At 42.6% G+C, this 16226-nt stretch overlaps 1 protein-coding gene across 3 annotated transcripts; it reads right to left on the bottom strand.

The window, feature by feature from the left end:
* Positions 1–261: 261 nt before the first annotated feature.
* Positions 262–9624, bottom strand: tbx2b (T-box transcription factor 2b). 3 transcript variants are annotated; one of them, XM_044032630.1, is made up of 8 exons: positions 9274–9624; positions 8159–9025; positions 7009–7276; positions 5398–5550; positions 4187–4263; positions 3788–3957; positions 2472–3055; positions 262–2124 (listed from the first exon to the last, which is right to left on the bottom strand). In XM_044032630.1, exons 2-8 carry the CDS (start codon positions 8515–8517, stop codon positions 1675–1677), a joined length of 2061 nt encoding a protein of 686 aa, XP_043888565.1. In that variant the 5' UTR covers positions 8518–9025; positions 9274–9624; the 3' UTR covers positions 262–1674. The 3 variants fall into 3 exon arrangements, with proteins under 3 accessions (XP_043888565.1, XP_043888564.1, XP_043888566.1); XM_044032629.1 differs by having other exon boundaries at positions 8159–9624; XM_044032631.1 differs by having other exon boundaries at positions 5398–5544; positions 8159–9624.
* Positions 9625–16226: the final 6602 nt, after the last annotated feature.

Raw genomic sequence — 16226 nt, 5'->3', positions numbered from 1 at the left:
TTATACTAATCATAATAATAATAATAATAATAATAGTAATAATGATGATGATGATAATAATAACAATAATAATAATAATAATAATAATAATAATAAACCAAAAGCCTTTCCTTGTTATACATATGGCCGACAGAGGGCGCTCCTGACACATGTGTGTGCACTATATGAGTGTGAAAAAACATGTTATTATTAAAAAAGGTTCTTTAAAATGCTCTATAATAATAATAACAATAATAATAATACGCAATAATAATGCAATAATTTCAGCACAACGATTTTTTATTGAAACTGTGAGACAATCAAAAGAAAAAAAAATATACCCGGACAACCAGCATAAACAAGATACTTTCATCTTTAAATATATTTATGAATAGATATGAATGATGCGCCCAAAGGAGGAATTGCTTTGAATGTCTCCTGGCTGGAGTGAAGAAACCTGAGGTGTTTTTAAATCCATATGTGGAGCTCTCGCTCTGATCCTCTGTGTACGTCGGTGGATGCGGACTAAAACATGGCACACACGTCTCCTAAAAACAAAAACCCAGCGATGCTTCATACAGTTTGTCAAACCAACAAGCGCTAAATAGCTTTAATTTACAGTATATGGTCATGTAAAATGAGAGCAGGAGGAGGAGGGGGAGGAAAAAAAGAAGCAACGAGTTAAATTCGAAATATATACACGCTAATATACAGCCTTGAATAAATTAATACCAATTGCATATTCTTGGATCTTAGCTTTATTTACAGTTTTTTGTAGTTTTTTTTAATTACATAAATATTTCAGAAACTTTTTTTTGTTGTTTTTTATCTTTCTGGCATGAAATGATAAGCGGTTCTTTTTTTTTGCTGACGGAACTTTCACTTTTCCATCCCTTTTGAAAAAAATAAAAAATAAAAATCAGAGGCCTGGAAAAAAAAAGAAAAAACAAAAAAAAAGTTTTTTGGGATGAATCTTGAGACCTGCGTGATGAGGCTCCTGCTCAGGGATGAAGTCCTGTGTGTTAAACCCAGGCCCAAATGCTTCAAGTTACACACACACATACACACTCACACATTCACACACACTCTCACACTCTCTCTCTCTGGTGCTCAGTTCAGTCTGTGGAGCTGCAGACTCTCAGGCAGGTGAGACTGATATGAATCAGCATGGCTCACCTCTGATATCACGATGAAACACATTTGTTTCAGTACATTTCATGTAGTGGAAATGATCAGTGTTTGTCTCTGTAATGCAAGAGTTTTTGTTTCAATAATATTTTTTTTCGATTATTTAGTGTTACATAGTTTTTTATTATTATTATTGTTATTTCCATATTTTAATTGATGTGTATCCTCACTCCTTTAATCCTTCAATATTCCAGATTCTCCTGGTCGGTCACCCTGCTCTGACTCAAGAGAAGAGTTTCTGTGTCTGATAGTCAGACTGTCGACAGGCTTTCCACTCTGGAGGAAAACTTTCAGTACTACTTTTTTTAAAAAAAGTTTAATTTAAAAAAAAGTCAATTTAATTGCATGGACCAAATCCCTCTCAGTCTGCAGCTTTGTTCCAAAAACACATCAGTTCTCAGCCTTCACCAACCCCTCATCCCAGTCTATGATGTGCTGTACAGCACAGAAGCACCTCTAGTCCTCTGGTATTCAAGCCAAGACTTTGTCTCAAACGGAGACTCTTCATCACTTAGGAGAGTCTGCAGTCGGGGAGGGCTCTCTCTGACTCTCCAGGCCGCTCACCAGTCTCTGGATGCTTTGCAGTTCATTCACTGAGTCCTTCATGGAGGTTTTTGGGGACGTAACTCTCCCACTTGACCCTCCTGTCTTGTGGCTGCTGTGGTGCTCCGGGGCCGGGCTGGTCTCTCTGCTGCCCGGTTTGGAGGATTCAGAGCCCGCACTGAGGCTGCTGGAAAGGCCGGTGGTGAGCAGGCTGGAGGTCTGAGGCAGTGACACGGGGAGCTGGTAGGGGTTAAAGCGGAGCCGAGGCCGGGATGAACTCAGGAATGGATTCCTGGAGAGAGGATTGGAGGTGCTGGTGGTGGGGAGAGCGGAGGCTGAGGCTGCCGCTGCAGCTGCTGCCATGTAGGTGTACGGGTACGGGAAAAGACCTCCGAATGGAGGCATCGGGATGCCCTGGAAAAAGAAAGAGGATATATTTTGAGTCAAAGGTCAAGATACAAACGCAATGTTTTAAGGAAACATGAGTCAGGTGAGGTATGAAAGTATATTTTATGTTTCTGATTTAAAATCCTTTTGATAAACCTGCATCTTACATTTTAATACAAATACATATGTTTGCAGGCAACAATTACATTAAATATTGCTTTAATTCTTAATTATCAGCAGTTAAGTAAAGCAAGAGTCTGTGATCTAAGCACTTCTCACTTGCAGGCACAGCCTCTTTGTCTTGCTGACATGAGCTCAGTGCTACAGGTGTACATGCAAACTATATCCTAGTTTGACTGGATGACCTTCCTTACCTGAGAGGCGAGCATGTGCTGGGACAGATGGAAGGGGAAAGGGTTGGGGGTTCCTCCCGTGCCCTGGGTGGAGAGGCTGCCATTTTCCAAAGCACTTGCTCCTGAAACAGAGGCCAAAAGATGCCCCATTCCCATAGCAGAAAAGGCTCCGGGGGCCATGGCAAACTGCCCAGGGTGAAACAACAGCGGTGATCCGGCGTTCAGAGGGTTAAAGAACTGCTGACTGTGCAGACCAGACAGAGCCAGGCTTTGTAAGTGGCCTGGGCTGAAGTGTGAGGGACTTTCAGTCTGGACCATGAGAGGCGAGAACGCGTCCTTACTGGCACCAGTGCCTCCAGACTCTGAGTCCTTTGTCAGTGTGTCTGTGGTGTCCTTCCTGTGCCTGCTCTCTGCTTTGTCCTTCTCAAGGTTCCTTATACTGAAAACGGAGTCGTCCTTCTTTTCCACACTGTGCCTGTCACGTATGCGGTCCTCGCACCTGGAGCTGAAGGGGGACACGGGCTCAGGTCCTGGACTGTTGGAGGCCGTGCAGTGCTCGTCATGATGCTCCAGCTCCTGCTCGCTGTCAGTGCACGCTTTTTCATCTGTGACACAAGAGGGACGAGCAAGAAACACGATTAACCATTTTACACCTCATTCTCTTCTGTTATAACATTACACACACACACACACACACACACACACACAGGACTTGTAGTGACTTTCATTCATTTGGACAAACTAAACAATCAGTTAATGCCTAACACTAACCTTATACTAACCACAATTCAATCTTAGCCCTCAACTTAACCAGTTCCTCAGTTAGGACCAGGTTTTGGTCTCCATGAGGAATACTGGTCCTGATAAGGTCAGTGTTTATGCCAGCAAAGGTCACACACACACACACACACACCTACCCCTATAGTATGTTATAGCACATGGCAGTATAATTCAAAACCTAATAATACTTATTTAATTCTGTTTATTTGATGGATTAAGGGAAGTGGAACAAAACGAAATAAATACAGTATATCATTACATGGATGGAATTCACATATATTAAACCATTAAACAAAATGTTCTCTAAAGGTTTAATTTTTTGAATATCATATTCCACAGGTTTACACACACACGCACAAACACACACATACAGGTTATCTTTGCATCATTAAATATGAAACAGCCAGTCTTTAGTTGATTAATTAATTAAATAATTCCAATATGGCTGATTATTTTTAATTTTAGATGAATGTGATAAATATTATAAATAAATAAATACATTTTAATACAAAACAATGCTAACAAGAGTCAAAACAAAAACAGCAGCGCTTTCTCACCTCGACTCGGTCGGCTGAACCTCAGTGGGCTGGTACCGGCGACCAGCGGTGAGTGGACCGCGTCTCTGCCCACCGGGGCCTCACTGGAGGAGGCGTCCGAGTCCGCGCCGTCCCGGTCTGCCTTGCACTGGTCCTCGTACATGCGCAGCGACGGCATCTGCAGCTGCTTTCTACAAATAATAATAATAATAATGATGAGAATAACATTATTTATAATAATACTAACAATACGAATTATAATTATCATGATAATAATAATAACAATAATAATGCTAATAATAATAATAATGATAATAATTTGACACCACTACCATACTAAATTTTATAAATGACACGCGCGCGCGCGCACACACGCACGCGCACGCCTACGCACACACGCACACACACACACACTGTTACCTTTTCTCTCTCCTGCCGTTGCCCGTGTCTCTGAATCCTTTAGCAAAGGGGTTGTTATCAATCTTGAGCTGTGTTATCTGTGGGCACAAGGACACACTTCATGTTAGAGGCTTTCAGGAAAACACCAAGCTTTGTCTGCACATGTAGGAAAACACACAAACACGCTCGGGCCTCTGTTTTCTTTTCTTTTTTTTCCCCCATCTTTTTTTTTGCATTATTAATAAAACGCGTAATGACGGGGCGTTATTCTCATTGGCCCCAGGAGAGAAATTGTGCCACGAACTATTTCCAAACAAGCTTCTGCTCCCCCAGATAAAATAAAACAGGGCAGAAGGAGCGTTACTTGAACAGATGACTACCTTATCAATAATTAATAACGCGGTTTGGATTTACAGATATGCTCTGGTGTAGAGGAGGAGGAGGAGGAGGAGAAGGCCGGGGCAGCTCTGCGCTCCACGGGCAGGGCATGAGCCGGCGTGGGGGCCTCTCTGCTCGAGGAGAGTAGGAGGAGAACCCGAGTGGCCCGTGGAAAGGAGGCTTGAGGCGTCCAGCACATCTGCAGGCTGAGCCGCCTTTTAAATGGCCTGTAATCGATTGTGACTCCTTGCCATAAACTTTTACAACCAGCCCCCCCCACACCCCACACACGCCCCACTCAAGGACACGAGCTCCAATTAACTCAGTGGAAAAGGATCAGGAGTGAACGACGGGGCTTAAAATAATAATAATAAAACAAACAAACAGCACATAAAATATATCATATTCTGATTTTGTTTTAATTATAAAAAAAAAACACTATTGATACTACTATATAAAAAGGCGTGTGCGCGCGCGCTCCCGGCTTTGACGCCACGCCACAATACTTATCCAGCATTTACACGCCTAATTTATCCACTTGTGCTGAAGCGCAAAAACGCTTGAATATATAGATAGGACAGTGAATTCGCGGTGAGAACAACACTGGTGACGTGGTTCACTCGCACAAAACCCAGGCAGAAAAAAAAGAAAACAATTAGATAAATCAAGTGGGACATGGGAGTCCTCCTCTGCAGGGAAATTAGGCGACCTACAAAATCAGATTAAGTCTTCGGGGGGAGAGTTGGTGTTGCGTGGGGGAGGGGACACATGTAGGGCATTTATTTTGCAGACCATGACCTGTATTTGTTTATATTTAGAGACAGAGAGTCTGCGTGGGTCGGTGACTCACTCACCTTGTCGTTCTGGTAGGCCGTCACAGCCACGAACTCGGTCTCGGGGAACACGTAGGTCCTGAAGGTGCTGTAAGGCAGCTTGAGGATGTCGTTGGCCCGGACTATGTGGAACCTGGGCTGGTACTTGTGCATGGAGTTCAGGATTGTCTGGACCAACACACATACAGAGACACAGCTTCGTATGAAAGATCACGACCTCTACCATGTGACAGAGACAAAACAAAAACTCCACACTAGACAGAGAATGTTGACGCGGATCATCCAGTCTATTGTTGTAATTGCTCTGTGTGTGTGTGTGTGTGTGTGTGTGAGCAGACATGTCTGTAATTAGTGCGGGACAAAGTGAAGAGGAACCGGACCAGGCCACACATGTTGTCATGAGGTCTCACAACCACAGCTGTATATTTATATATGGAAAAAAGAAACAAATCTGACTCCATCCAGTTTCTATCAGGACAAAAAGTCACACATTTACACTCATTCATTCATTCGTTCATTCATTCATTCACAAACACTGCAGTCCCTTCATGCCACACTTACATATAACCTTATTTTACTATAACACATTAATTATTCATATTCCAACAACATGCTGTGATTAAAAAGCTCATATCAAGTGTTTCAATCTGATTTTAAATTGAATTAAAAAATATCACTAACACTAACAACACACCTGCATATACATATATGTATATATTATATATTACATATACATATAATACTGAATTATTTTGCACGTGAATGTGAATTTCAATAACAATAAAAATACAATAATAATAATATTGCCCCTTATTCCCATAGTATTACACGCATGTGTGCAATAAAATAGCTATGCTATATAGTACAATATTATATAGGTCAGTAAATAATGGTATATTAAACGTTATAATTTCATCACGCATGACAAATATAAACACAGACCAGCAGCATATTAACAACATAATATATTATACTATACTGTTAATGTAAAGGTATAAACATTTTACGTCTTTTCTGCACTTAATCCCTCTCGTAGCGCTCATTTATTTATTTATTTAATTATTTACTGATGTCCTGTTTTAATATCTCAATTAAAACGTGATCCTGTTATAAGATAAGACCATAGTTAGACCTGCGTCTTTTTTCCCCTTTCTCTTTTTTCGGTGCAGGAGGCTGATAATAATATTATTGTGCAGAAGGAAATATAGGCTGCATCTGTGTGTATTTTAAGTGGCGGTGGGGAAAGTCAAGTGGTGTCAAAGTGTCAACACACACACACACACACACACACACACACACACACACACACAGCTTTGTATACGTTAAGATGAACAGCAACATCATTTATTCATCTTTAAGTTCAATTCTGTCCTTGAGGGAAATATTTTTTTTGGGAAAAGTTAAAATATTTTTGCACTGCTTCTTTATTTCCCTACACAAGCTCTTCCCCTCCTTTGTGACTTATCCACATTATTCTACCTCACTTCACAACACATTCTTCATAAAAATTTCATGAGCTGAACGCACGCTCCAACAACAAACACCTTCTGCTGCTGCTGCAGCACGAAAACAACGTTATCAAATAATAAATACACGCGTAAAATACACATATCAGCAGATATCAATACTTACAAATCCGTGCTTGTCTGAGATGTTGTTGGTCAGCTTGAGTTTGTGGAAAGCAACAGGCTTTGCCATCCACTGCTCGCCGGTGGCCGGACTGTCCGGGTGGATGTACATCCTCTTGGGCATCTCAGGGTCGGCCTTGCCCGCGACCATCCAGCGGGAGTTGTGGAACTTGTAGCGGCAGTCGTCCGCTGCCACGATGTCCATGAGCAGGATGTATTTGGCTTTTTTATCCAGGCCGTTAATTCGCACTTTGAACGGAGGGAACATCCTCCTGAAGAGAAGGAGAAACACGCACACACACACAGAGAGAGAGAGACAGAGCGTCAGCACACCGTGATTCAACCATAACACAGCAGCACATTATAGTTGAGGGAAACTTGGACAGGTTTGACAAAAGACGCAGGAAAAAACACAACGCGTGGAACAACAAGTGGAAATAATGCAATAGTCGGACATTATTCTCCGTTCTGCGCGCAATTAGTGATAAGCCACAGTGTGTGTGTGTGTGTGTGTGTATATATTTGTGTGTCTCCCTGCATGTGTATTGTCAATGCACTACAAAGCTGAGTCGTATATTTATGACCACACCACTCCACGTTGCTGCTTTTTGAAGTGACAGCCTGTTTATAAAACCCAGAAGTCTGCAGTCTCTACAGAATGCAGCCTCACAGATAAAACCCCTGATTAAAGCTCAGGCCATAATTTCTCCCCCTCCCTCAAAAATACCCCAAATATTTACTTTGATCATCCTGGAAATGTATCACAAATATTGCCCCAAAAAAACAATTTAACTTCTTATTACAGACTTTTAGTTTCATAAATGAAGCCAGGTTGCAAATGTGGGACTGAAACTCCATTTAAAAAAATGGTTATTTAGTGGAGAATTCAATGTTGAGGTAATATACCCTTTGTGTATTTAACAATGTTTTCGTGTATTTTTATTTATCATAGAACACGCTATTATTCGGCGGTACACTAAGTGGTGAATACAAAGCAAGGGCCTGGCGCACAGGCTGCTATTAAATAGCGTGAATAAATGGGATTTAAGTTGCTCTAAACTTGTCAGCTGCTTTGTATTTTCTGCATTTATGTATGTGGCGGGTTGTATAAAATTAAAATACCCTCGGAAATTATAGCTGAGAATAATTCTTACCTTCCGGACTTGGTAATAACCATTTCCGTCCCGAGTTTATGAAACTGGTCCCAAAGATCCTTGGCTTCCAGTGTAACTTTGGGGTCGTCGTCCACCTCCTCCTCGGGCTCCAGGCTCTTCATGCTGCGGAGATGAGCCGCCTGATGGTGGCTGAGGGCCGGGTGGAGCCCAGCCTCCGTCGCCCCGGCCAGGCCGTGGTCCGGGATGGGCTTGGTGAGCGCCCCGGGAGGCAGGCTGAGCGCCGGGAAGAAGGACGGCTGCGCGGCCGCCAGGAAGGCGGACATTGGGAAGTCGGTTGGCCGGTGTGCGTGGAAAGGGTGATAAGCCATTGCAGTCCCTGTGAAAACTGGATCTCTCATCGGTGCATCCACAAAAACCAAGTGAAATAATGGATGTTTATAATTTTTTTTAGTGGTATTCCCCCCTAACTGGAGCCAGTGTAGGTCCGCGATTCGCGAGCAATTGATTTGTTTAAGCTGCACAGAAGAGTCCAGCGCCTTGTCACAACGCGTTATCAGCGTGAAGAAGAAAAAAATAGCCCAGAGTTGTTGTTGTTGAAATTGTTGTTGGTGCGTTTTTCCGTCGGTTCCTCCGCCGGAGTCCTTCAGCAGGAGCGGCGCTGTGGAAGGAGAGCGCGGCGGCTGCGTCGTGTGCCTCTAGTAGAAATGAACAGTTTCTCTGCTTCAGTCATCCCACACTGACTGGAGAGATGTGGCCGCGTTCACTGCAGATCTGTGACTATCTCACATGTCCTTCCTGCCTCCATCCACAACACTAATGAACCAAGCCCCTTTGATTGCTGATTTTACGCTTTCTGGACCAATTGTGGGCCCCTATAGGCGTGGTTCTGACAGCTCCGGCCAGACTCTACGAGAGGAGGGAGGAAGAGGAGGGGGAGACAAGAAGGTGTCGGAAGCATTAGCAGTAAGAAAACATGTCAACAGGATAAAATATTAACCAATGACAGGGAGGATTGGGAAATCCCTCCCCCATTTCCAAGCCAAACACCGGGTCAGCCCTCAGTTGTTGGCCGGCGGAGGCATCACCTCTCTCGGCTTGCGTTTTTACAATGTCGCCACCGGAGAAAGCAACCTGTCCACTGTGTGAATACTCACCTTTGTAGAGAGGAACAGCTCCAGCTCTTTACTGTCTCTCTCTACAGTCACTGCTCTGCTCTGCCCACAGCTCTACATTCCGGAGACGGTTCTAAAGAGCGGCTCCCTCTCTTTCGCTCTCTCTCTCTCTCTCTCTCTTTCTAATCAGACTCGTAGTTATCCCAAGTTATCGGCTGCTGAGACTCTTAGGCTGGATTTGTCTCCCGTTAGCCCGGACCATGTCAGCTGAGAGTGCAGTCACTTCAGACTCACAAAGACCCGGGTTTCCCCACGCGAGAGCCGCGTATCTGTGCGTTTAGACCCTGATCGGGCTGACTGGGAGGCAGCAGCGGCAGCAGCAGCAGCAGCAGCAGCAGCGACAGCAGCAGCAGCAGCAGCAGCAGTTTAACACAGAGACAAGACTGGAGAGAAAAAAAAATCACACACAAACCCAGATGCTGCGTGCATGGAGGAAAAAAAGAGGAAACCATATGAATGACGATGAATGAATTTTGAGAGAAAATCAGGGAGAAGGAAGGAAAGCGGTGAGTGCTCACTTCGACACAAACTCTTCCTTGTTTGGCTGCAAAGTTATAAGAGCAGATTTGCATATATTTTATTCAATAATAGCCGCTGTGTATTAGCACTTGATTAAACATAATTTTCCTGCTGACACATTACTGTGTTTATCTTTGATTTATTTATGATAGTTTGTGTTTGCACATCAAAACCCTGACAGTGATGAGATGATTTAGTGTTGAGTGGGAGCTGAGGCTCAGGCCGTGGCGGCGTGTGACCGACAGGTTGTTTCTCTGTCAAACCCGGGACAGTGCGGGACTCTGGGCAGCAGCAGCAGCAGCAGCAGCAGCAGCAGCGGGAGGGGCCCCGGGAGCAGCCTCCCCTCCCCTCCCCGCACCCCGCTCCGCTGAGCTCCTTTAGCGCCACAGCTCTTCATTAACTTGGTCTCAGTTTGTTAAAGAGCCGACCGGCGCCAGTCGGCTGATGCGCCACAATGCGAACACTCTCCTCCCTTGTCTCTTCATATTTACCCTGAATGTGCGAGCGCCTCCAGCAGCAGCAGCAGCCTCATGCGCGGCCCCCGCTCCGCTCCTCTGCGCCTCCTCCCTCAGTCATGAGTCGGTGTCAGATGCGTTGGGCAGTTTTTTTCGGGGGTAAACAGCTGCTCTCTGCGGGCACGGATTGACTGTGATGTTGGCCACACACACACGCGCGCGCGTAACTTCGAACAAAACTGAAACTAAAAGTGATAATCCATGTCAAAGAGAGCAACGTGCGCATTTCCATCTGGCCATAAAAATGTCCATAGGTAAAATTTATACTCCCTCAAATATTAAAAGACAAATGTCAAACATTCAAATGACTTCACAGTGTTTCAAAAATAAAAACAATATGATTTCTCAATATCTCAAGACACGACCCTAACATGCAATTCCACTCAGCTTGAGCTTCACGCGCGTGTGTCAGACACATCACGTTAAGTGATTTAAGACCATACAGTGTTTGCACATCTCCCACTTTGTTCCACACTTGTTGCTCGTCTTCCATCACACAGATACGTCCGTGCGTAAAAGAGTTTGCTGGCCGTACAGGAAGCAGGCGCAGCAGCTACTGCAGAACATTTTACAACTGTGTTTTTGTTTTTTTCTAACAGAGGAAACATGTGACCAGACACTAAAATACAATATAATATAATCGTCTTTAGCGGCGGCGGTGAGCAGTGGTCAAGGTGTGTTTCCAGTCAGGTGTTGGAAATAAAAGTCATGAGAATCCGCTTCTCGTGAGAATGTGAACGTCTCGCACATTCTTCACATGTACATTGTGGTTTTCATCTGTTATAATTTGCTCGGACAGCTGACTTGTTTGGAATGTTGCAAGTGGAGATTTATGAAATGACAGTGATGAAGCAGCAGCAGTAGCAGCAGCAGCGGTAACAGCGGCGGCTTGGTTTGGATTTCTGGAGCAGCAAACATGGAGCTTTGCATGTGACAAAAACAGATTAGCAGCCAGCATGTGGAGGTGGATAAGGTTTTCTTTTCCTCTGCGAAACTCAACTGGATAATTGTATCAATAATGCTGGTGCAAATGACTCACCATTTATTTGTTCTGTGCCTTCAGCGGTACAGAAATCCCTCATTACGCGCGATTTAAAAGTCATTAGGTGCAAGGAGGACTGTGCCGAGCTGCCGCTGCTTCTGCTTGAGCTAAATGTTAGAGGCAGTGAACTGACAGATTAACACAGGCCTTTATTTTGTGTTGGGCAAAACACACTGTAGCCTACACTTGTTCTTAAAGCGTGTGGCGGGTAAGCAAACATAATAGAGAAGGAAATGCCGTGCGTAAAGTTTGGAAACACTCAAAAAAGTAAACATTCAGCCTTCGACCTCTTCTTATAGTGTCATTAAATATGGAGATTTTTATGATATTGTCATGTTGTTATTCTCTTATTTGCAGAAATGTAGTCTGGAGGCTTCATGACACAGGTTTTTACGCAGACACTTTGTGAGCCGAGGCTGAGTTTAAAGTGATTGAACTGCTTAATTCACAGTGAGAATTTGATTCAGTTTTTTTTTCTCTCTCTACGCGTCCTTCATTCGTCCTCTACAACAACACATCACATCACAGGTGCGGATGCAAAAAAAAAAGTGCGTTAAAAGCGTCTCCTCTCCTCGTGTCAGTGATCCGAGCCAAAGACGCTCTAATTACAACAGAACGGGACACTTTTCACCATATTCCTCTATAATTGAGTATTGTTATTTTCTTCCTCCCCCTCTTAGACATTGTTCCTCTCTTCCTTTCATCGCTCCATCTTCTCCTCCCATCTCCCTGCATCATCTCTCCGGCTATATTTAGCGGCTAGACTGAGGCCTTGGCGCCAGACCGTTTAAGACCTGTCAAAGTCCCTCATATTTCCCCTTGTCACATGGAAACCCGGCGACCAGCGGCCCTCTCCTCCTCCTCCTTCTCTTTCTCCTCTCTCTCCTTTACTCTTTCCCTCCTCCTTCTGTTGCAACTACTGGCAACCCCCCGCTTCATCTCCTCCACTTCCTCCAGCTCCTCTACAGTTCACTCTGCTAAATTAAACATATCAGTTCTCACTTGAAGGAAAAGCAGAAAAAAAGTTTCCTCCACTCCTCCCCATCTCTCTCTCCCTCTCTCTCTCACACACACACACACGCGCGCGCGCGCTGCTATAAAACAAACATTTTTTCCGGACATGACTTCATGACAAACTCAATCATAAACTACAACCGCTCATATCCGGTTACCTTCCTGCTGCACCGCCGCGTGTTTGGTGGATGTATAGGTGCGTCTGACTAACAGGTAGACAGATGCACCAGGTGGGGGCGCTATAGTGACCCAGGGGAGCCACAGGAGAGTAACAGAACTGTCACATCCATAGGCTGAGGCCATGGCTGAGGTGGGCAGACACTTCCTGTGCGTCAGAGTGATTTCTATTTCAATAATGACATGTGCCAGTGACGCACGGACATTAATATTAATTAACAATAAACAACCATACAGCTGCAGATCCTTTATTTTTATTAGTCATTATTATTATTATTTAGCAATAAGGCCTGTACAACACGTTACAAAACGAGTGAATCAACACATGGGAAATAAATGAATAAAAAGGCACAGGTGCACGTGCGTCATGAACGCTAGAGTGACAGATGAGTCACTGGAAGCCACTGTTGACATTTAAAGTTAAACCATGATCGTACATGGTTTGATCTGCAGGTGAAGGAGTTTATGGCGCATGCACTGCGGAAGAAGTGCGCGCGCCGCAGAGTCTTTGAGTGAGATAATGACAAAAAAAAAAACATCTGTAACAAACTGGTTGTATTTTTTTAACTCAGGTTATAAAGATTTGGCGACATAAGTGAAGCGACATCAGTTTATTATTGATTATTTATTGAAATATTTTATAGACACAGATGAGTCAGAGGTGACATGAATTTCACCTCCTGTGTCCAAAGACTCACCTGTTGGTGTTTTTTTTTTATTTATTTTAATCTAAATGCTTATCATCATTTTAATGTCGTGTATGAGCACATAAATATAATAATGAAAATTAGGTTTATTAAAACCTGGTTCTCACTAAACCATATGACAAAAAGTGGTCTTATCATATCAACAATGAAGGCAACGTGCGCCATATAGTCCCTCATCTAAAGTAAGGAACTTATATATAATATATATATGTATTATATATATATATGTTATATGTGAATATAGACCATAAAGAGATTTTAAAAGTATAAAATAATTAGAAGAAATACATCTAATTAAAACATTTTTTTTTAAATAATATTGAATGAATTCGATTCTTATGAGTTAAGTTCTTTAAAAAAAATCTCATGAACATTATTTTTAAACTGCAAGTGTCTCCGAAGAATAATTTATTAGTCTGAAGAAAACAAAACTAAAACAAACATGTGCACGTGCACATTCATGCATTGGACTGAACTTATTTCTCTTATTTCTTTAAGAAACCGAATGAACTCACTTTAAACCATGAAAACCGAGATTTCATTTGCGGAAAAGCGCGGATCATTGAATCTAATTAAGCTTCTCTGTGTTTTTGTTGATTTGGTTCCTCTCAGTCTGGGTTTCTCGGAGGTGAATACGTGAAATGAAAGCGTGATCTGAGGGGAGACCGCTCCACAGTCACAGACACTAAAGCAGCGCTTTTTTTTTCTTATTCCACCTGAGCCTCGTGACATTATTTATCACTGAAGTTCGTCTTTACAGCAGCGACCTGCTCTTCTGTGTGTTTGTGCACATGTGATGACAGCAAGTGAGTTAGCAGCTGCGGCTCAGCGGAGGAGAGAGAGAGACAGAGGGAGAGAGACAGACAGACAGACAGACAGAGAGAGCGCGAGACCGCAACCTTTATACCTGCTGCAGGCCGGACACACACACACACACACAATTATCTTATTTAAATTAAAGTATCGTCTAGAGACTTAAAGTCAGAAGTGACTTTCAACAGGTTGTTAAAACGTCGTCACTATAATAAAAACAATTCTACAACAAGAATTTAAAACACATTGAAATATTGACATGATTCAATATGCGATCAAAACAAAATAGTCACAAACAATCACTGAAATAACGAAGGTTACATGTTTTTATTGAAGAATAAAAGCCAAAAAAAAATTGACAGAACATCCGCAAATACTATCGTGAGTTTTATGACGTCTTATTCATCCGTAAGTAATCATATTAATATACATTTGAAACATTACAATAAACAAGAGATAATAATGCAATACAACGTTTATTCGCTTTAAAAGAGAGCGTGAAAGTGAGTTGAATCTAGAAATAAGTGAAGTTCCAGCTTCTCCAATTTATTTGTTCTGTGTTCTTCTGTGTTTTTGAATGAGCTCATGAGGATGTTGTTCCCTCCCGTGAAGTCAAATAAACACGCAGCAGCTCGGGACACGCGGACACGGACACGCGCACGTGTGTGTTCAGGATGATCCAGAGGGAAAGAAAAAAAAAAACTCCAAAAAAAAACAAACAGACTTATTATTGTGACTTGATCTAATCGTCATCCAGTCAGACTGCGACTCACATCAGTGATCACGTGACACGTGTCCCACGCGCAGGACCAGTTGAGTTGTCACTCAGACAGTGATGGTGGTGTTTGAAGGCCCTGCAGGGCCCGCAGGTGCCTCACACCACACCACACCACACCACACACTTATTTATCCTGAGTGAATATTAAATAATCACACACACACACACACAATACCTGTCACTCAGAAACGCTGATTTTTTTTCTCTTCATTTTGATTTATTTTCCCCTTTGTTTTAATTTGAAATTATGAATAAAAAAAGAAAATGAGAACGTGAGAGTGTTTGAAAACAAGCTCAGTCACACACACACACACACACACACACACACACACAGGATTCTTCAGTTCTCATAGGATAACTTGTAATTTCTTCCACTCAGAATAAAAAAAAAACAGGCTTAATCTGATTATAAATCCGGAAGTTACAGTTCAAATTTGCACTTTAAATGACATGTAAACTGTTGCACGGAATAAAATCATCATCTAACGTCCTCTCCCCTGTCTGTCCCTCTGTCTGTCCCTCTGTGTCCCTGTGTGTGACTGTGTGTGTCTGTGTTTCCATTCACAGGACACACACACAGAGGAAACGCTCAAACACAGAGGTACAGTAACATGGAGGGTAAGTGTCACACACACACACACACACACACACACACACACACACACACACACACACACACACACACACAGTGATTTCAGTGATTGAGTCCATGTTATTTTTATGTTCTTTCACAACCAACTTAACAAACTAACTAAATAAATATTCATTCATTCATTTCCCTCTAATATATTGTATTTTCATCACTGTCATTTATCATCCAGTGAAAGATAATTCTGTAATATCACAAATTCTAAAATCCAATTTTCGGTGTGTGTGTGTGTGTGTGTGTGTGTGTGTGTGTGTGGACTGCACAGTATTCTCTCTGTTTAAAACATTTCTGATGGTGGAGTGAAGTGCATTTTTCTATTGTTTCTATGAACGTGTGAGTGCTGCACAATTAAAGGTAAAGGTAAATACAGTCATTGCATATGTACAATATGTTGTGTTAACAATAGAAGTTGCTTTTTGAATGATTTGCCTGTAGTTCCACACAACAAGCTTTATCACGATTAAAGCTACGATAATAAAATAAAACAAAAAAATGTTTTGCAATTTTGTGATTCAGTGAGGCAGAGCATGTGAGTTACAGACAAGTGTGTTGTTTTGAAGAAGTCAGCATCGTTCAGTGTTCTCAGGTCAAACAGGGAGGGAAAATATCTGCACATGATGTTTTTGCTCATTTGGATTTGGATGCACAGTATTTACCTCAGAGCTGCTGATGTGGTTTTGATATTTGGATAATATTTTAGGACTCAGCATGAACTATGAGC

This window comes from Solea senegalensis, linkage group LG8 (assembly GCF_019176455.1).
Source record: "Solea senegalensis isolate Sse05_10M linkage group LG8, IFAPA_SoseM_1, whole genome shotgun sequence".
Classification (NCBI taxonomy): domain Eukaryota; kingdom Metazoa; phylum Chordata; class Actinopteri; order Pleuronectiformes; family Soleidae; genus Solea; species Solea senegalensis.
This window is presented reverse-complemented; position numbering and strand designations above follow the sequence as displayed.